Genomic DNA, 22455 nt, shown 5'->3' with positions numbered 1-22455 from the left:
TTTGGAAAGCAATAAAAAGTGAGAAGCATAATAAGAGTTGCCGAAACTTCTAGTTCTTAGCATCATCTGAGGGGGAAAGTCTGAGAAAAGTGAACAAGTGAATGTGCTAGGCGTACGCTCTGCTGTGCCTGGGAGCGCGTGAGATCATAACAAAGCAAGCAGTCCTTTGTTGCAGACTCACCACGGAGAGGCATGAATCATAGACGTTATTAAATGAATCATAATCATAGGAAAAAAAACAAGAGACGGACTTGCAACTCATTTAATCCAGCCTTTCATTGTACAGATGCAGAAATGAAGTCTAAAAGGAGAGAGAACCACCTCTCAGTTAGGGGCCGGCCTCTCTCGTCATGCGATGGGAAGTGGCCGTGAGGGTCTGATGGAGGAGACGCTGGCCTGGCTGGCGCTCACTTCTCTGGAAGTTGACCTGCTTCTAAGCCCTGCCTTACTGGAAGGCGCTTCAGAGCACTTTGAGTGTGTTCACAGGGTGAGGATTTTCAATCAGCCCTTTTCCTTTTGCGGTGTTAGTTCCACTGAGTGACTTGTTAAATGCAAAATGCCTGAACTGTGCCATTTCCTCCCCACATGTGCTTGTGCATTCGTATATCCCAGTGTGTTTTTCCATCTCCTGGAATGCAAAACATCTGGAGAAAAGAGAGATTCTTTTTTTGCCCTTTACATAATTAACAGTCTAGCCAGGTTTGGGGTGTTTCCTGACCTCAGAAATTATTGTGTCTTTTTTTTTTTTTTTTTTTTTTTGGTTGTTAAGACATATGACACAAATTTATTTGCAATCCAATAAAATAGCCCATCCTGCTTTTTGAATATAATTGACAGTAAAAACACTTCTGGAATGTTCATCTTGTAGTTAGGATAATATACTTGAAAGGTTAACTAGCAATTCAAGGCCACGTGTGATTAATGCTCTAGGAACTCATGGGCAAAGATGGCTGCTATTAAATATGGTCCTGAAGGCCTCAGTGGAGCAACTGAGGTCAGAGCTGATCCTGGAAGGATAAGCGATATTACTGCTGTGAACCCCTGAAGGTTCACAGGAAGGGACCAGGACTTACCTTTGGGAGCATCTAAGGGGACCATATCTCTAGGGCTCAGTGATATTCTGTAATTAACACCCATTGAGCTGAACTAACTGATAGCTAGAGATAACAGTGGAGGATTTTCCAGGCAGGGGAAACAACGTGAACAAACCCACGAGGTAGAGATAAGCCTTCTGTGTTAGGGAACCCCAAGAACAGTCCAGCTGCAGGAAGGCTTCCTGTTGGCAAGTTCTGAGAATAACAATGGTCCACGTTGGACAAGCCCACCCATGGAGGCCGAGATAAAGGGAGTCTACGTCAAAGACACAGGATTCAAAGACAAGGAGGAGTCACAGATTTTTTTTTTAACTTAGGGAGAAAATAGTATGAAAATTAACCAGAAATAATGGACAGAAAAGTAAAAGTCGTGGCATTTTAGTTTTGCATTCACCAAGTTGGACATCCTGGGTTCAAATCCCAGCTCCGTCATTTCCTGACTGGGCAGTCTTGAGCTTTATTTCTCCATGCCTCAGTTTTCTTATATGTGACTTAGAAATCGTAACGGGACCTGCCACACAGGGTTATGATGAGAATGAAATGAGAAAATTCACGAGAAGTGCTTAGTTAGTATAATGCCTGGCACACGCTAGGCTCTCAATTATTTCACAGCTAAAGAGAAAGTCACTGGAAGTGAGGAAGGACTTGCCATTTGCCAATTCACTCACATGTTTCACGAGTCCACCATTCCAGCAGGCTACACAGTCCACATTGCATAATTGGTAAATTAAATTATATTTTATCCTCCGTAACTGCCCTACTATATAACTCCTTCACACTCCAGATGTGCAATCTGTTCGGCAGCCAAAAGAGTAAATTCAGTTCTTGTACTGTCTCACCCTTATTCTCAGCGCCCCAACCAGCTACTGCCAGGACTGAATTGAAAAGAATTACAGAACTTTTCCAAGAAGTCTCAAAATTCAAAGACCCCTTCTTTGCTGGCTCCAAGGATTAGCCTCTACCCGGTGGCATCAGGTTCTAGATCACCGCCTCCCAAGTTGGCAGGAGCACAGTTTAATATGAGCTCAAGCATTGTCTGAAAACTAAAAATTACCTAGGATCTAGCATGTACAACTACCATGATTTCAAATTCTTTTCTGGTTAATACATTATAAACTTATTCTCCAATGTTACTGATTTATAGCAGTGTTTGTCATTATATATTTTCTCAGTCCATAGATGCTAAGTGTGCTGCTACTCCCATGTGAAAGTCTTTTTAATATCTTTTGACATTTTAAAGCAAACTCCCTAAGTGTGTTTGTCAGAGGAAAAAAACACAGGAATGACAAGAAAAAAGCTATAAATCATCTGTCTTGGGTGATATGGAGCTGTGTACCTAGGTTTGAGGTAATAAATGTCTTAAAAATAATCCAGTGATTGAAGCTATTAAAATAAGCAGAAAGGTGTCAGAAGTGGCCTTTCTGCTTGACTCCAAGATCTTGGCAGAAGTTGTCAATGGCAAGAAAAATCTGAAATAAAAGAAGTTTGCCTCCCTTCTCCTACCCCTCAAAATACGTCAGTACAAAAAATAGAGCTGCCAAATGACCCAGCAATCCCACTCCTGGGCATATATCCAAAGAAAACTCCAATTCAAAAAGATACATGCACCCCAATGTACACAGCAGCACTATTTACAATAGCCAAGACATGGAAGCAACCTAAATGTCCATCAACAGATGAATGGATAAAGAAGATGTGGTGTATATATACACAGTGGAATACTACTCAGCCATAAAAAAGAATGAAATAACGCCATTTGCAGCAACACGGATGGACCCAGAGATTATCATACTAAGTGAAGTAAGTCAGACAAAGACAAATACCATATGATATCACTTATATGTGGAATCTAAAATGTGACACAAATAGACTTAATTACAAAACAGAAACAGATTCACAGACATAGAAACAAATTAATGGCTACCAAAGCAGAAGAGGGTGGGGGAGGGATAAATTAGGAGTTTGAGATTAGCAGATAAAAATTAATACATATAAAATAGATAAACAACAAGGTCCTACTGTATGGCACAGGGGACTATATTTGATATCTTATAATAAACCATAACGGATAAGAGTATGAAAAAAGAATATGTATCTATGTGTGTAACTGAATCACTATGCTGTACACCAGAAACTAACACAATATTGTAAATCAACTATACTTCAATTTAAAAAAAGAAAGAAAGATGTCAGTACACAAAGAGACAGGCTCTCTCCATACACAAATCCCAGAGTTTTTATGCAAAGAGGAGTCAGCCAAGCAAAGTATCAGAATGCAAACGTGAGACACATTCACAGTGCCTCCCCGCGGCTCTTACCTGTCCTGCCGTTCAGAAGAATCGGCTTGCCCTCGAGGTCTCCCCTCATGGGGACAACGGTGATGTTATACTCGGTCCCTGGCTGCAGACCTGGAAACGAGCAGCCAGTGCTGGGTGTGAGTACAGGTTCCAGACTCCCAACCCTCAGCCCTGCTCTTCCAGATTTCTCCTGTGAGGAGGAGGGGCGGGGCTGCGCTTCTTAAGACTGTAATTCATCTGAGGCAGACAAGGAGCCGCAGGACCAGTGGAGGGCAGGGCACCACTGAGGGGCTTTTCAGTCATGGGGGGAGGACCAGAGCAGATGAGATGATGTTGACAGAGCTCCCGTTCCTTCCTCGGGCTGCCAAGCATTATTTCCCAGTTTCATTTACAGCCCAAATGTTTTTCTGTTCCCAAGAATCCTTTACCCTCAAGTCTCTTTCCTTCCCATTGTAATAATTAGCCTGATTTTTTCCCTTTCTTTTCTTTTTCCTTTCTTTGCTTTACTTTATCTTTTTTCTTCTTCTCTTTCTTTCTTTTTTGCTTATTTCTCTGTAGCAGCAACTTGAATGACTGTTCCTCATGGCACAAATATTCAGACCATGATGACAAATTGCAGGCAAAGAGCAGCATGTATGAGGCACACACACTATCTGCCACCCCAAACACTGAGCACCCCAGGGTGTCCTCTCAAGACCAAATTCAAGGGGTGGACAGCAGGACAAGGCCCCAGAGGAGGACTTAGCACAGAGCTAAAAAGCCGCAGGCCCCTCACCTGCACCTGCCCTTCCTAAGGCCATGTGCTGAATTCGTGACTGTGTATTACTTTTCTTAAAGAGGGCCCTGAAAACTGTATAAGCTTCAGGTGTCACAAAACACTACCTAGCCCTGCGTGGCCCTGTTTTCTTAGCAGCCGTCTGATTTCCAGCTCTCCCAGCATGAGCTCAGTCACCTGGGACCAGGAGCTCCCCACCACACGCCTCCTAGCTCAACTGCCCCCGCACACGCACCGAACAAACCAACCCAGTCAACCAATTTCTCAATCTCCCTCTCTCTCTGTCTCTCTGTCTCTCTATCTCTCTCACACACACACACACACACACACATACAGTTCTTCCAAAAGGAAAGTCTGTGTGTCATCAAATCCACCCTGAGACACAGACAGGGGCTTCCAGAGGGTTAGCTGACTTGGGAGAACCTTTTGGATGTGTAATGTTACCCAGGAGTGCCGAGATTCAGGAGTCAGGTCTGGGATGCTGGAGCGGAGTCCTCGGGCCCCCACCGTGGGCTCACCTCTGGGAATTCCCAGGGTCAGGGTTCAATGATTCCTGAGGCCCCAGGACCTCCTGTGCACACTTGAGCAGTGCAGATGCTGGCCCCTCTGCACACACTGTCCACAGCTCAGCAACCCCAGCTTTGGCCCTTACCCGTGATGTCGTATCGGCTCTTGGGGTCACTGCTCCTGGGCACGGTGACCTCGGCCACCTCTTGCCCTGTCAGGGTGCCATACCGCAGCTTGTAGTAGTCCACCTCGGTCGGGGGGTTCTCCCACTCCACGTCGAGGGAGTTCTCGGTCTCATCCGTCACCCAGGCAGTGCCAAGCACGGCAAGATCTAGGGCAGGGGGCAGGGCGGGCAGGAGAAAGCAGGTCTGCGACAGGCCGCTGGCTACCAGGTCAGCTCCCTCTCTTGACACAGACAGCAGGCTTCAGCCCCAGGACACAGTCCTTAAAGGGTGTCCTCGAACTGCCAAAGCTGCAAATAACTGCTGGCTTTCACACTGTCGGTGGAGCACAGGCTGTCTTCCGGGGAAGCCTCTTCCCCCTCCCCCCCATCAGATGTCACTCAGCCCTCCCTGTCCACACCACCGTGGGCCGAGCCCTGAACCTCACCTCTTAGGCCAGCTGTCCGACCCACTCGGCCAGGGGTCACGCCGCTCCGAACCAAACACTCAGAGCAGCCCCAACCCCAGGATGAGACGCTCCAGGCCCTCCCATGCAGAGTCTGGGAAGTGCATTTCCACTTTTCTGGGGTATAACACCTGGTAATGCAACCAGCTCCTTCCCCAGCCTCCCAAATTACAGCTCCCTCCCCTTCTCCCAAATTTTCCTCTAAGAGGTGAACCTAGGGAAGCCAGAAAGTAGGGGGACTTTAACTTGGTCCTTGTGACTATTCCTTCTGCACCTTCCACCAAATACGAGCACCTCCACCAACTACCTGGTGTCCTCAGCGGCCCGACCTGTCCATCCTGGGAAGGAATGGAGTTACTGTGCACATTTATTCATGGTAAGGCATTAACGGCTAAATGTTCATCCCTCCACTCCAGAAAAACAATGAAAATACAATGATTAAGACAAAGGACTAGATCGCTGATGTGGCTCTGTGGGAAGAACTTTTGGGTGGTGTTGGAGAGGCAACCCAGGTCTCTGGGAGCACTTTGAATTCCAGTAGCCATATTCCAGGCTGATATCGCCTGGCCTCAAGTTTGGAACAGGAAAGACAAGCCCCCAGACTCTCAGCCTCATTCCCTTCCTCATCTTCAGGGCCTTGGTTCTGAAGGTGTCCCCACCCAGGCTCGCTGACCCCTTGTCAAGGACGTAGGGCAGAGGATTTGTGCATCAGGCGAGGGCTGAACTCAGTACTCTCAAGGTCCCTTGGCTCTGAATGTTCCTGATTCCCTCTGTTAGCGATAAAGAGCCTCCCAGAGCCTTTTCTCTGAAGCATTTCCTCCCGTGCGCTGGCTTCCACCTGCCAGCCTCCAGGTTCCTCCCTCAAAGATGAGAATTCCTTGAGGGAACAGGTCAAGAGTTGAGTAATGAAAATGACTCAAGGATTACAGAAGGGGTCCTATATGGCTTGCAAGTGAAGAAGCAGGAACTTAATGAAAATGTTCAAGATTATTATGGGGCTAAGTGTCTCTCAGGCTGAGGCTCCCCTGAGGAGCAAAGCAGAAGGGGTTTCACTTGCATCAGATTAGACAGAAAGACGGTGTCACAGTTGCAGGATTCTACAAGTCCCTCGAGCAAGAAGCCAAGAGGGGTTGTTAAGACTTTCTGAACAGATGTCACTGCTCTTCCTTGGGAGGCTGTGGGCACTGTCCTGTCTGAAGGCAGAAGAAGCCACAGACAGAAATGGGGAAAGAGAAAAGCAGCCCGGCAGCTGGGAGCCAGGCTGGCCCCCACAGGTCGGCCTCGGTGTCCTGTTACACAGAAACAGCGTCACAGAACATCAGCAGACAAGGCGTTCCGTGGCCATGATAGATTAAGACAAAACAAGACCGTTCCATGATCCTGTCTGAACACAGACACGATCCAAAACATGAACCAAGCACCGTCCACGTCACAAAAACGACTGAGCATCCTCCTTCCCAATATGAGTGGCTGGTCCTTCTCTGCCCATGATAGCCTTACCTCCCTCTAGTCAGCCCTCTTTCTAGGTAAGACTCACTGAGATACCAATCCTAGTTCCTGAACCCCCAGTTCCTGAGCATGTAACCCAAAGCAAACCCCTGCTTCCTTAAGCTTCCCTCAAGTCACCTACTGCAAGCCCAAATTCTGTACCAGTCCTTTCTAACACCGTCTAACTGAGACACCCACGGTCCCCCACGGCAGGTGTGCGTCCACACTGCTCCGGTCACTAAACCTAACTCATTCAACTACAGGGTATTCTGAGGGGTCTTTGGCTGGAGGCATTGACAAAGGCAATCACAAATTGTCCTCCCAGGATGTCCCAGGAAGTCCCTTGTGGCTCTTTCCAACACTGAGCCATCCCTACCCCGCTCTATCCTTACCACCAACAGGACAGGCAGCCTGATGTTTCTGTAAAGACACTGCAAGCCGACAGCCCTTCCACCTGGATCACCCTGGATTTTCCCCAGGAGCTTTGGGCAGCATGGAGGCAGCTCATTGTTGCTGGGTTTTTTGGTTTTTTGTTTTGGTGGAGGGGGCAGGTAATTCAGTTTACTTATTTATTTGTTAGAGGAGGTACTGGGGATTGAACCCAGGACCTCCTGAACACTAAGCACACACTCTACCACTTGAGCTATACCCTCCCCTACAAAGGCAGCTCATTTTTATCAGCAACTGGAACAGTGCCTGGCACATAGTAAATGCTCAATAAAATAAGTTACATGAAGGAATGAATCAGCGTCACTCAATTATCCTTCTTCAGACCCTTGAAGATCTAGGTTGCCTCAGGTACTTTCATGAGGAAACAAGAAGTTCTAAAGAGTAAGCAATGCTACTTGTCCTTCCAAACATTTTGGTAGCATTCAGTGGTGCTGTGGAGACTCTGTCCCTCCAGGTCCATCCTCCTTCCTGCTCTGTATCCCAGATTATGACCTTTATGAAATGCCTTAGCCAGGTTCCCAGGCCCTCTAGTTTCTGGCTGTGTCCAGCCAGTGAGAGTCACCATAAGATCAGAGGGCAGGAAAGAGGCTCCTTCACTTCCTCCTGGTGGGGACACAGCGGACTGCCTGCATCCCCCACCAAAGGCACCTCATCAGGCAGCCCTCTCCTAACGGTCTTTCTGGGTCCCGTCCTGTGTCCCTTCAGGCTGGGGTGAATCCCCCGTGGTGCTAGTCCTAGAGTGTTTCATCATCCAGGTCTTATCTATACCTTTGTAAATAACTTCTTCATTCAACTTTCCCCAACCACTCAGTTTGCTCCCTCCCTTTCCTGCTGAAATGAATCTAATTGATACAAGTGGCTTCTGCAGACCCCCACCCATGCCAACTTGGACTTGCTGAATGGCTTCAGAGGCTCAGTGAGGGCCTGGAGATTCAGGTGTACTCCTTGACTGCTTGTGTGTGGGTGCAGGGTCAATCAGACCTTATTAATCTCAGGGACAGACAAGAACCCAGGAGCACCACCCAGTCCAGCAGCCTCTGTCACTGGCTTGGAGGACTCAATAGTCAGGGAGCAGAGAATGGGGAGTGAGAACTAAAACTTGTACCCAGAACCTAGGATTGCAGTAGCTGTGTTTTTCAACCCCAAATCTAGGCAACAGCCTGAGTAGTAGAAGGGTATTTGTGGGGACAATGGAAAATAAGTGTTTAAAACGGGGCCTCTCCTGGGAAACCTGGGGTACCTGGCTGCTTCCTCACCTGTGGTGGCGAGGAGATGCTGTGGGCTGCTAGACACCTCCTTCTTCACGTTGCGCAGGGTGACTATGTACTTGGTTCCAGGCAGCAGGCCGAGGATCTCATAGCTGTGCTGCTCCCTGGGCACCTGGATCTGCTTCACAGAGAACTCCTTCCCCAGGGGGTAGTAGCTGAGGAGGTAGTGGTCCACGTGGCTGGAGGGCTCCCAGCTCACCAGCAGGGAATCCTCCGTGCTCCTGAGCAGCTGCAGGCCCTGGGGGGCGACCACTGCACACAGAACAGGAACAGGCGTGGAGACGGTGAGGAAAGAGCGAGGGGTGGGAATCTACAGCCAATGGGTACCCACTGAGCACCTACTGTATACTTAATACTACAATGGTGGGTGTGGAGGATACAGAGCCCATGTAAGGCACCATTGTGGGCCCCCAGAAAGTTATTATCTGGTTAGGAGTTAATACTGACACCCTCCCCAACACACACATCTATTAAATCACGTAAGACCAGCATCAGCAGCGCCTTGGAACGTCTCAGAAATGCAGATTCCTGGGCCCCACGTCAGATCTGCTGAATCAGAACGTCAGGGTGGGATCCAGAAGTCTGTGTGTTAACACGCCTTCCACGGGATTCTGATGCAGGCTACAGGTGGCGTCCCCTGCATGGGACGAAGTGTAACTGGTGGCTGAAGGGTGCTGCGGGGACCGCGGGTGCAGGTTAAGGAGAGAGGCGGGCCGAGGCACGTCTGGGCGCTCACCCTGGGCGCAGTCGAGGCCGGTGAAGCCGTCCTCGCAGTAGCACTCGCCCGTGTCGCAGAAGCCGTGGCCGCTGCAGTCGCCGGGGCAGCGCCGCTCGCTGCAGTCCTCCGACATGAAGTCCTCGTGGCACTGGCAAGCGCCGCGCACGCACGCGCCGTGCCCGCTGCAGTTCTCGGGGCAGGCGGGGTAGGCGCAGTCGGCGCCCGCGTACGGCGGGTCGCACACGCAGCGGCCGGCCTCGCAGCGCCCGTGGCCGCTGCACGCGCCGGGGCACGCGGGCCGCTCGCAGTCGGCGCCCTCCCAGCCCTGCTCGCAGCGGCAGCTGCAGGTCTCCGGGGAGAAGGTCCCGTGGCCGCTGCAGTGGCGGCTCAGACCTGCCGGAGAGAGAGGAAAACCGTGCGGCTGCGGCTGGAGGGCCTGTGACTGGGGACCCTAAGAGCAGGCTGGTGATTTCAGGGTCCTGCACGGCTCTTTCGAGAAAGGTAGGGCCCATGGGGGAGACAAGGGATCCACCCTTTTCAACCTGGACCAGATTGGGACCTGCGAAATCTGTATTTTCGGCATGAAAAGTCACAGGAACTACCCTCCCCCTTCCCTTTTTATCCCAAGCTCTTATGTGAATTCTCCTGGTTTCCTCCCCTGTAAATGGTGCTAATAATTTTTACCTTCCTATGAAGGTGCCTTAAATACTCCAGCCTGGTCATGGGGGTAGCATCTTACAGTAAGGAACAGGGATCGTGGGACAGGCAGGAGAAATCCAGGCTGGGAGGGAGCTTGTCCTATTTGGTTGGAAGGCACTGGACCTAGTCAGGCTGGGTCCTTGGGAAATGAGCCCCAATCAAAGCCTGGAAATACGGACCTGCAGAAGCTATAAAATAGCCCAGGCTCATTACAAGGGTAAGGGGTGGGAAAAGGGATTAACCAGGCTCCCCTCTCTAACCCGGGACAGCAAGAGGCAGTTGGAGGGAGAGTCCGTTTGCCGTGTCTTCACCAGCCCCAGCTCCTGCTTCTCAGAACACCCTCTTTCCTTCCCAAAAACTTTTGACATGGAGGCCCCTCTGGGGCAGTTCCACCCTGTTTTATTCATGGTAGCATCCCTAGTGCCTAGTTCTGTGTCTGGCCTATAGAAGGTGCTCTTAATGGTAGCAATTTCTTCAGGCATAAAAATGTATGTCACAGCACCCGCTGGTTATTATTTGGATAGCATGGGCAGTTTATGTTGAAGAAAAAAAAAGGTGATGAGGGCTCACTATTTGTAAAATCAAATTGTAGTACTTTATTACTAATAAAAGAGTTAACCATTTGCTGAATATTGGGCCAGGACTCTTATATACATCATCTGTAGTTCTCAGAATGAGACTGGTTGATAGAATTATCCTCAGTGGACACTTGAGGAAACTTAAGGAATTTGCCCAAAGTCACACAGCTCAAGAATGGCAGAACCAGGATTTGTACCCAATGTTGTCTAGCTCCAAGGCTGTCAATCTTTCCTCTCTAGACTGTTGCTTTCCCTGACAGTAGAGGTTGGATCTACAGGTAAAACGGTACCTGGAAGCATTCTCACCCAGAAGCATTAATCCTAGAGCCCAGACTCACTTTAAGAATTGCTGGTCCCTCTGTACTCAGCCTTGCAGATAACCCCTGGAGCTAGTGCCAGCGATGACACCCCTTAGAGAGAAGTCGGAGTGAGAAGTGGAGAGCTCATGAAGCTGGCAGAACACCTGGTACATAGAAGGTGCTCATTCATTGTTTGTTGATTGAATATCAGACGGTAAACTCACCGGCAGCTCCCAGGCAGCAGTGCTGGGCACTACACCGCTCTTTCACCTCTTCCATTTCTTCCTCCAGCTTCTTCACCCGGGCCAGGAGGTCCTGGATGCTGCCTGCCAGCTCACAGTCCTTCTGTGGTGTCTGCAGGCGGATGTTGTGCCTAAAGATGATGTTCTGTTCCTCAGCGTCCTCCGGGGCCAGGAGCAAGGTCCCATCATCCCTGAGGGATTGAGGGTTGGTTTCCACCTGGACCAGCGCAGACTTGGGCACATCAATCTTGTAGGTGTGGCTGACGGTGACCTGTTGCTCCTTGTCGCTGCAGCCAGGAGACTCAAGAGTGGCTGGGGCCGAGGCCACCAAGAGCACAGAGCCAAACAGGAGCCCCAGGGGGAAGCAGGACATCCCCTGGAGACTCATCCTTGGAGAGACTGGGAGCAGACACTCCAGGAGGCCTGCATCCAGAAAAAAATGCAAGAGAAAGCCATGGAGATTTGCTGATGGAAATTGGCCTTTTTAATGGATTCTAAGAGTCCACAGGAAGCTGAGAAACGAGCAGAAAGATTTCATCCTCTATCTCCTGAGGATCCGAACTAAATTATTTTTTCTTCCTTCTTCACACGTTGCACATTCCTGCCTCCTGTCTTTGCTGACACTGTTCACACTCCCTGGGAGGCCCTCCTCTTCATTTCTACTTGTGTATTTCACCTGCACTTTAATAGTAACTAAGGGAACAGCTTCTTGTGTTGTGGGTCTACTGCGTGCCAGGCTTTGCTTGCCCTCGTCCCTGATCTATACAACAAGCGTAATATCATGACCCCCACTAACCACCCCGGCAATACTGGCTGCACATGGAGCCCAGGCTGTCCCAGGCACCGTTTTAAGTGTTCTACGATTATTACTTCTGTCGTCACAACCACCCTTTGTGGAAATACCGTTAACGCCCATTTTAGAGATAGAAAAAGCAAGGCACTGCTGCCTCAAGTGACTTGCCCGCAGGCACACGGCCAAAAGTGGCAGAATTTGAACCCAGGAAGTCTGGCTCCAGGGTCCATGTTGGGCACCAGGACATCATGCTGCCTCGCACAGATAAGGAGGCAGAGGCTTAAGGGACAGAGCATGTTGACCTGGGTACCACGGCCAGGAAGGGCAGAGCCCGTACTCAGACCCCAGGTCAGTGTCCCGCTCCCCACCTCTGCCCGAAAGCCGGCAAAAGAGCAGAATTTCTAATAAAAATGCCTTCTCCACGAAGTCTTCTCTCACACGTCCCTCCCTCCCCGCAAGCTAGAAACTAGTTCTCCTTCTGCGGAGCCATCAGAGAAATGTACTGGTCCCTCTGTGTGTCTCCTGGTGGTTATTCTTAAGTTGTAATTACTCCTCTGTGCAGCTTGTCTCCATGCAAGGTCTCTTAAGGACAGGACCCAAGGCTGATTGCTCTCGGGCTCCCCCAAAGGCAGGAGCACAGAGTCAGCCTCAGATCTTCCCGTGCTCAGGTGGCCTGATTAGCAAGTCAGGCCAGGCCCCCCACGTCCAACCTGGGCCAGAGCAGGCTGTTAGGCTCAGCCACCCTGCCGCCAGCAGGAGATGTGGGCCTCCAGCACCATCAGGGTACAGGGGACCCCTCTCCCCTAGTGCCCCCAGCCCCGATCTGGGATGGCACATTCTTGATCACAACGAACTAAGGCAGGGCAGACCGCGGGGCCCTGGTGTGTGCCTCACATTCACTCACAGGCACGCAGTCACCAGGACACTTCTCAGTCGGGCTGTCAGCCAGAAACCAATCCACAGAGCTGCCTCTTGACCATGGGCTTCGGTGACCAACTCAAGACTCATAAGCACTTGTACCAGAGACTGAAGCCTGGAAGCCCAGTCCTTACTGGTGGCTGTGTCCACTCAAGCCCAGGCTTTCCCTCCCCATCATGCGAGGCAGCTACGACACTAAGAGGACAAATGGCACAGGTCCGAGGCTATTTGTCCTGCACTTTACTCTCCTCAGTCATACAGTGGGAATGACAATGCTGGCTTGACTGCATTGTATGTGAAAAGCATTCAGTGCCACGCCAAGCACAGAGTAAGGGCTCAGAAAAGGTTTTGAGGTCTGTTTTGGTTTTGATTAACCACTGAGTATGACTTCCTTCTCTCATCTTTTTGTATTGGGAAGAGTGATATCAGTACTGAAAAGCACATACAACATAAATTGTATGATGAATTGTTATAAAGACAATAGCCACGGACCCACCACCTAGGTTAAAAACTAGAATATTGTGGATGGGGAGGGTATTCTACTTAGTGAAATAAGTCAGACAGAGGAAGAAAAATACTGTGTGTTTTCACTTATATGTGGAATATAGCAAATAAAACAAACAAATACAACAGAACAGAAGCATATGCACAGATACAGAGAATAAACTAGTGGTTACCAGAGGGGAGGGGGTGGGGGAAGGGGCAAAACAGGTGAAGTGGATCAAGAGGTACATATAATTAGATATAAAATAAGTCACAAAGATAAAATGTACAGCAGATGAATGTAGTCAATATTTTATAATAACTTTGGATGGAGTATAATCTATAAAAATATCAAATTACTATGTTGTACACCTGAAATAAATGTAATATTGTAAGGCAACTATGCTTCAATTAAAAGTTTTTTAAAAAGGGCTAGAATATTACCAGCATCCTGGAGGTCCCCCACCTGCCCCCACCGGATGCAGCCTCCTCTCCTAACCAGTAGCTGAAGTCAGCGGAATGCCATCAAGAGAACTGACCTGGGCAGATAACTCTGTTGGTCCGAAAAGGAAGAAAACTTCCTAGTCATTAAACCAAATTCTAACTCTGTGTAAAAATTTTAATACTTAATAGTCATCATTTATTTAGTATCAGGAAGCAGAGGAAATAGAGGCTGAAGGGCCCTGGCAGAATTATTGTTAAAAATAACAACAGTAACATAACAATAATATTAAGTGTTATGTGTCAAGTTGCTGCTACGTGTGAGGTTTTGGCCACGTGCATGAATCCTCCTAGCTGCTCTGTAAGGTCGCTACTACTGTCCTCACCCCCGTGAGGAACCAGGTGTTGAAAGTAACCTCACTTACCAGGAGTTGCTCACCTAGCAAGTGGCACAGGCAGGATTCTAACTGAGGTGCATCTGACTGCAGGCCTGTGCTTGTTCTGCACTGATTCAGCATTCTGATGCAAGTAACAACTCAGTTCAGTGCGTACCTATTTCTATGCAATCTCCTCCTTTGGGCAGATGTCCTGTATATTGGACCCAAAGGTCATACCATCCCTGTGAACAGCACCACAGGAAAATTCTTCATGTTCCCCATTTGCCCCACTCACTCCTTCTTGGTTCTTCCCAAAGCATGTATTACTAATAAGAGCAATAACAATAGGGCATCTTTTCTGAGCGCTTACTACGTCCCAGGAGCTGGGCCCGACACCTTGCAGAGGTAATGGAATGGTCGGTGAGACATTTCTTGCTGTCAGGTGATTTGGACAGTGGGTGATAAATGCCCACACATTTTAAGGAAAGCTGCTTTACTGGAGATTTTCTGGGGGTGGGAAGTTGGGGTGAATAGGAAGTGGAAGGTAAGAGACCAGTGCCTGCCCCTTGCCTGGAGGAACTCAGAGATGAGAGTTTGCCTGGAACATGCTGCACAGCAGACACTGGAGGGAGGGCTCGGTGGGAGGGGCTTGTACCCCAGACTTTGGGGAGACAATATGTAGTAAGTCCTGCCATAGGTCGTCTATGCCACAGAAACAAGGCAGCTGAGTTGAGGAGCAGCCCCACAGCTCTGCCCAGTGGGCAAATTACCGGAGACGGTGCCCAGAGGGTAGAATGGGGGCTGTCTGCAGAACCTACAAAAGGTTCCCACAAAAGGGGGCGAGTGGAGCCAGCACTGGGAGCAGCTGCCCTAAGGAGGGCACCTGATAACCGGAGGGAATTACTGCGACAGCCCCTGCTAAAGAAAACTTTCTTTTTCTTTCTCTTCTGCCACTCCTCCCTGCCTCCATCAGCAACCTGGGGAAGCCAGAAAGGGTTGAGCAAGTTGGGGTGGAGGATGGAGGAAGAGACACACCAGTCCAACCACAGTCCCCTGCCCTCCCGCTCATCTGCGGATTTTGCATCGGCCTGAACTGGGTGGCCTGGATGGGAGACAGGCTCTGATACTGGGAATGGACCTGCCTTTCACAAAAGGGTTCTCTTCCAACCCTAAAAGTGACCAGAAAAGCTCTGCAATCCACTTGAGATTTTTGTCAGAGGACGGGGGAGGTGAGGAACCCCAGGAGAGTGAGTTGGAAGGCAGGTGTAGGATAAAAATTACGGTATTTCACAATCACTGCTTCAAAAGTTCAGCCCAGTGATAAAATAGTCACACATATTCTCTGCTTACTTCCTAGGATGGAAACTGAGGCTCAGAAGCAACAAGCAGCGTGCCCCTGATTGTGCATGAGAGGGCAAGGTTGCAGATTGGAACTCAGATGCATGGTGACCACTAACTGAGCCATTAACCCCTGGGTGCTCTGCCATCCCCAGTAACCACACAGATGCATCTGAAAAGCCCTGCTATGCAGCAGCAGCACCTGAGTTTCCACTGTCCAAAACCCCTTCCAGGAAACAAGAGACCTAAACCGGCGGGGTCCAGACCTCTCTGCCAGCTGCTGCCGTCCAACTCCCACCCCCCAGCCCACAGCTCACTACTCTCCAAGACATAAACTGAGTACAGATGGTTTTCTGAAGAAGTTCTGAACGAATGCAAAAGAAAAAAAAAAAAAGCCATGGATTCATGCCATAAACCGCAGCAAGGCTGTGCACAGCCCAGTCTCACAGTGTTTGTTTTTGAAGCCTGGAATAGGAGAAACCCCAGAGGCCCTTGTAGGAGCGTTCGCTGTCACTCATCCTTCTAATTTGTAGCAAGATGTCCTCACTAATTACACCATCTCGGATGCCACGCGTTGAGCTCAGATTTTCCTGGGCAGGGTGATTGCTCGAAAGAAGGTGAGAGCAGGGGAAGTCCTCCACCTAGCACTGCTGTCAAGGGTGATGAGCAGGAGGAAGAGCCTCTGGCTCTCTCTCTGACACGTGGCAGGAGGACCAGCGTAAGGAAGGGGTGACCTCACCATCTCTTTTATGCACAGTGAGCGCAGGCCGAGCGCCACAAGGATGGGGAGGGGCTGGTGAGGGCAGCAAATGCAGGCTAACAAGTTTCTGAGTGGGGATGGCTAATCTGACCCCTCACGGAAAGAGGGGTCAATGCTGTAGGAATGTGTCAGGCAAAGGGGGCTTGCATGCCAGGAATATGCGTGCAGGAAAGCAGACAGCCCCAAGAATCAGTCTCACCAACGGAACATGTCTTGAATTCTGGCTGCAGGAGGGGTGGTGGGTGGTGTGGGGAGATGGGGGGCAGAGGCACATGAACACTCAGGAGGAATGCTGCCTGGCAGTACTTTTTCAAGAAAGGCTTTTCGAGGTGTATACCGCTGCCCATGACCTGGATGGATGGCTGCCCTGGTTCGGCCCTGAGGGGCACACTGTAGACACAGGGCTCTACATTTGTGCCCGATTCATTGTCTCACGCCTACCCCTGTGGCTTTAATTTCCAGCCAAACACTGACAGCTCCCAAATCTGTATCTGAATTCCTAGCCTAAACATCCCTGTAAGCTCAGGGATAGTGTGGCCATGACTGTGTTGATCCCCTCTGTATCCACAGCCCAGTTCTGGCCAAAGTAGTATTTTGTGTATTAAGTAATAATAGGGACTGGTGGTTTTGCATATGTGTTTATTAGATGATGGGTACTGTGCCAAACACTTCATAAACATTATTTTCATTTAATTGTCAAAATCCTAGGAGTCAATTGATATTATTCATTGTTACCGGTGCTCAGAGAGGTTAAATAACTTGTCTAAGGACACACAGCTAATAAGCAGCAAAGCTGGGATCAAATACCAGGTCTATCCATTCTCCATATCTGTGTTCTTCATCTCTCTCTGCTGTGTGTACTGCCTCACATGAAAAAATCCAATGAGAAGATTACCACATGTGAAAAAGAGACCAAATGTCTTCCTTCCTGTCATATTTAAGAGAGGGATTCTTTTGAAAAAAAGAAACCCAAGGCATACTGGGTGCTCAGTAGAACATTAATTGCTTAATAACTAAATCCTATGCCAGTACTTTCTCTGAGCAGTACCAAGGATGACCCCCCTGGGAAGATAAATTTGTCTCATAGGGAAGTTAAATTCTGGTCACTTCTCATGAGAGGCTGGAAAATTCCCTTCCTAGGAAACGCAAAGCAGACCAAGACTTCTGTCTGTAGGGGCAGATATCAACCAAGTCTTGGCCAGAGGAGAAGGATGGACTCTGATCCCAGATGGTCCTCCCCAGTCCTAGGCTGATGGTCTCCACGCAACCTCATTTCTCCAAAGAAGGGCACACACCCTGGTCAGGGATAAAATATGCTACTTACATCAAAGAGATTGGCAACCAATTTCTTAGCCACCATCACAGATCTTTCTACTTAAATTTAGGGCTTTCTCTGTTTCCCTGATTACCTCATCTTGCCCTTATAGTTAACCACAAGCAAATAAGAGTGCTGCTTTGGGTTTTAGAAAAACTGTATTATCTTGGATTTCCAGTGGAATCACTTAAAATAATATTCTGTCCCCAAATGACAGGATGGACATCACTGAGCTATGAAGGAAAGTGATGGAGATGGGTAGCCAGGGGTGCATGTCACAAATGTCACCTTCCCCAAACTCTCTAGGACATACTCTGCCAGCGATCTACAACCTGGGCCCTGGGTAACTCCAGGGTCTTTTGACCCAAATACTCAGCCTAAGAGAGCGAGTTTGTGTGCAACTGAGGAATTGCTCTGGCTCAGCTCATCCTGGACTGGAGACCCTAAGCAACAGATTTCGCCTCTGTATCTCTTCCTCCTTCAGTTTGCAAGTGCACATCATGCACCAGGCAGTACTGTTTCTGTTGGGTCAAACTCCAGACAAACCAAGTATATATGAACATTTTTATTTCCAGTCTTTGTGACCTTGAACTCTGCACAGACATTCTCTATAGGACGCAGAACAGCTAGGTGTGAATGAGAATGAAAAATTCATTGTACGTGGTAAGACTTAATATGGTCACATTCCAGGCATATAAGTGCACACCACCCCACCTCTTCTAGTTCAGTGGAATACACCAAGAGGGTGCCCCATAAATCCTGTGGACACCTCACACTGCTGTGTAACACCCCTTCTCCCAAAGAACTCTTTCCATCAAGTCTGCCTATGCACCATAGGCTGGAAAAGATCGAGGTTGGTTGCTCTGACCCAGCCTCAGGGCTCGATCGCTTTTTCATGGGTGGCCACAGGTTTGTGTGATTATTTTGTTCTATCAACCAAATTGCAATCCAGGTTGTAAAGGCTCAAATGGGTTATGAGAATGGTGGCTACCATTTTCTAAGTATTGATTGTGTGCCAGCCTCTGTGCTAAGCACTTTTAGATGTTCTTCCTGAACATCAGGCAAAGATGTTCATCTGTCCCACAGGAAGGAATCCCTTTCTCACAAAAAGACCTTCCTTTTGCTTTCATGGGAAGGCACAGGCTCATGCATGAGGAGAAGATAAAATGGACACAAAGGCATAGACTCAGGGACCTCGAACCACATCAGACCAAGCACCCAGTCTCCAGAATGACCAAGTATTACCTCATATACAATTAGCCTTCCTCCCCAGGGGCATGAGGGGGGTCTGATGACAAACTCTACTTCAACTGAATGATAAAGAAGAGGGGCACACGATGAAAAAGTTGGAATTCCTTTCTTTAGTTTAACATGCAGGTTTCCACATATTGAAGCAATGTTAAAGTCCCAGCCTGCTGTCAAAGAGGAGAGGCTTTCCCTTATTAATTTCCGAGGACTTGTACCACTCCACCCGCACTCTCTGGGTCTCTCTTTGAAACCAACAGCACGCATTTCGATGATGGCTGGTTGGCATTAGCAGTGAGTCTGCTGTGGTGAAAGCTGGCAAAGCCCCTGCCTGTCCAGGGATCGGGCTTGAGATCTTAGCATCGTCAGTTCACAGACTGGCGGCTCCAGATACTGCCACAGAACCTAAACCGTGACCTCATGTCTGTATCCAGACCCTACAGGAGCCAAGGCTCTGGAATGAGCAGCGGGTGGACAAGAGTTTCCACTGCGTCTGGGCACGGTTTCCTCAGGCATCTTCTTGGGAACAGACCTCAGTCTACCCTTCATTTCAAACCACAGAACGGGGCTGCAATGGAAACCAGAAGCCACATGATGATTTGAAGTCATGCTGTCCTATTTTCCCTCCTCCAGGAGTCAGCTGCAGCCCACAAACTTGGGGACACAGGAGGATTCAAAATTGCATAAAAGAATGTCAGGTGTTTTTCTTTCCCCAACTTCTTCCCTGGGAAAGGGATGCTAGAGCGCGCTTTCCTTCCTGAGTGCCTTCTCCCAACATCACCACCTTGACTCTGAGCCTCCAACAGATGCCCAAACGCCAAAAATCATGGATTTTTTCCACGTAGATCCTGTGCGCTGCCAGCCACCAATCTACAGTCCTGACTGAGCAAATGTCACTTGATACCCTTGTGATACTTTGGCTTCTTCAAGAACCAGTGGACTTTAAGCCCTGTGGTTAACCTATGTCCAGATGTGGGCAGTTTCTCATTTTTATGTTAGGACATGTTCTTTTTTTAATGCTTACATAAGCAACTCAAGTTTTGTGCTTTCAAGCGACTGTTCTCATTTGTTCTATCTCTTTCCTTCCCCCAGCTCTCTCCCAAACACAAAAATGTACGAATAGATGAATAAATTTAAAAGACCTCCAAAAACTAGTCCACCAACATCATTTCTTTAAACGTTTCAAAATGTTTTCTTTGCAGCACTGTGAGGGTAATAGCATGGGCATTTTGGGAAAAGAAGTTGTCCCCTTACAAATAAGAATCAAAACCTGTGAAACGAAATGTTTGAATAAACTTCAAAGCTCTTCCAGCACATCAACAAGCATCATCTTAATTGGTATATACGAAACCCAGAAAAGGGAAACGTTAGAATAGTTTCCTGATCACAACTAAAATAAAAGTTCCATTTTCGAATTTTTTAAAAGTGAGATACAAGAGATAAATTATCCTCCAAAAAGAGGCTTTTGGCATAGTAAAGAAGCCAACAAAGAAATAAAGATGAAAAGACTATGCTAGACTTATAAGAAACATCTTATATAAAAATCTATTACTCCAGGTAGAAATTTCCCTACAACACAGACGCATTTGGCCAGGTAAGGAGACGGTAGTTAGTCCAGTTGTTGGAAGCAAGTATCCTACTGGCTTAGGACATGTTGCTTGGGTCCTGGGAAGTAGTTCCTAATTGAGTTTTCACTCCTCATGGAGGTGACAGAAGACTGGTTACACTGCCTGCATGCTCAGGCTCCGGAAAACTGAGGCACTGGAGTTCGTTCCCACCTGGTCACCTCCCTCCCTCCCGTGGGTAAAACCCTCAGACACTGGCACCCTTACCTTGGAGGCTGCAGGGCACCACTTCCAACACTTCTCCCACCCGAGAGCCAGGCCCCTTGGGCTGCAGACCTTGGTGCTGACTCGTCTCCTCAGCTTCCCTCCCTGGGTTTAAGTCCCATCCAGACCAGGGGAGGAGCCGAGAGGGACTTTTGGGTGTTCCCCTGTCTTCTCGGCAAAGATTCAGTTAAGAGATAATGAGCAACTCTTTCTTATTCTAACTAGCAAAGGAAAAAATACATCTATCCGTTTCCCTCTTCATTTTTACTTTGATTACACAGCAGCTAAAAATACTAGAAGCTGTTTCCATTTAAGTAGATCCAGAATAAGATTATGAAAAGAGTGTGCATGTCTCCTGGCCAAGAACTGGGTCTCGGGGTTTCAAAGTGTGTTCATAAAATCTCTTTCTCTTTTTCCTGTTCCAGGCACTCTGGGATTTATTGCCTACCACTTTTAAAATAGGAAAAGACCTTTAACACAGAAAGAAATGAGCAAAGAACCTCGGGGACAGAGCCTCCTGTGACTCCCCTACCTCCCCCCTCCATCCGCTCACAGGTGTGAGTGGCGGGGCTCTGAGGACACCTGAGAGCAAGAGGAGACCCAGGGATTCCATTCCACAGCAGTCTGACCCCACTCCTTCCCAGAGGCCTCCCACACACCAGCTACAGAAGACCCCCATCACCAGGAAAGCATAGCGGTGCCTTTTCATGCCACTCTTCCTCTTTTGCCATCAGATGGCCAGACCTTTACCCCTTCTGTGAACCAGAGCTATTCCAATAGGTCACGGCCCACCCCTCCTGCTCTCGCTACCCTCACCCGTCTCCTGCCCTGCCTGCGGGAGATTCTGGACTGCAGATCTACAACATAATGGGGGGGGGGGGGAGCCCACATGTTTTCAGTTCACCTCTGGAAACATCAGAGGTTGTCAGCAGGAGAGAAGGAGGAGAGACAGGCCAGAAGAGATGGAGAATCAAGGAATTGCCCCCAAAATTGTGAGGGTGTGTCCAGAGCCAGGTTGCCTGTATCTGAAGCTTGTGTCTGCTACTTGCAAATGATCTCTGACTTCACCTCTTCCATTTATTCATCTCTAAAAGAGAAATAGTACAGTTATGGTGAGGATTAAATGAGTTGATACATGTAAAGAATTTTGACTAGTCCCGGGGACACAGTGAAGGTTCAACAAATGTTGGCTTCCATTACTATTGCAAGCATTATTATTATCATCATTATTTTTTTCTTCTTATATGTCCCATCAAATAGTCTTTGATAATTTCCCTCAATCAAGATGGGTTCATAATTCTCTGTCCTTTGCTCACAACTTCAAACAGTCCTGCTATTTGCCCCTGGAATCAGGGCCAGCTATACGCAGAGGTGACCACTGTGGAGTGAATCAGGGGTCATCAGAAAGTCCCCCAGACCCCAAATATTTCTCTTCTCCCTTGGACCTCTTTTCTCTGCTTTTTAAATAGGAAAGACTCCCCTAGAGGCCCCTAGGATCCTGCCGTATCCTTAAGTTGCTCTCCTATTCTTAATTTCCTTTCAACAATTCTCCCCAAATGAGTGGTCTTTGAAACTCTCTCCATTACCGCATCTTCCGTGCCCTAAATGGGTATAACTAAACCAGTGCAGCTGGTTCCTACGAGGCCGCCCTCCTCCAGCCTGGATCAGTCAGATGCAGGACATGTCACGATCACAAGGAGCCCCACGCACGCACAGTGCAGTCACTCAGTAAGACAAAAGGTGATTTCCCTCTGACGTAACAGTAGAAGAAGGCTGCCCAGGGCTGGTAGGTAGGGCCAGGCCACCTTCCATAGACACAGCCACCACTCTCTAGGGCCATCTCCCAGCCAGTGGGAAGGGTAAAGGAATGAGGGCAGAGAAGAGTTCAAGCCCATTCCTCAAGCACATAAGAAC

General features: G+C 48.6%; 1 protein-coding gene across 1 annotated transcript in view; it reads right to left on the bottom strand.

The window, feature by feature from the left end:
* The window catches only part of TNN (tenascin N), a 49744-nt gene extending 38307 nt beyond the window's left edge, over positions 1–11437 (bottom strand). The window contains exons 1-5 of the mRNA XM_064477647.1: positions 11025–11437; positions 9243–9617; positions 8495–8758; positions 4819–5004; positions 3413–3502 (exon numbers count right to left, since the gene is read on the bottom strand). Of these exons, the coding sequence (XP_064333717.1) occupies positions 3413–3502; positions 4819–5004; positions 8495–8758; positions 9243–9617; positions 11025–11430 (1321 nt within the window). The 5' untranslated portion in view covers positions 11431–11437. The remainder of the gene's footprint in view (positions 1–3412; positions 3503–4818; positions 5005–8494; positions 8759–9242; positions 9618–11024) is intronic.
* Between the last annotated feature and the right edge of the window lie 11018 nt (positions 11438–22455).

This window comes from Camelus dromedarius, chromosome 23, assembly GCF_036321535.1.
Source record: "Camelus dromedarius isolate mCamDro1 chromosome 23, mCamDro1.pat, whole genome shotgun sequence".
Lineage (NCBI taxonomy): Eukaryota > Metazoa > Chordata > Mammalia > Artiodactyla > Camelidae > Camelus > Camelus dromedarius.
Note: the sequence above shows the minus strand (reverse complement) of the source record. Positions and strands in the feature narration are given on the sequence as shown.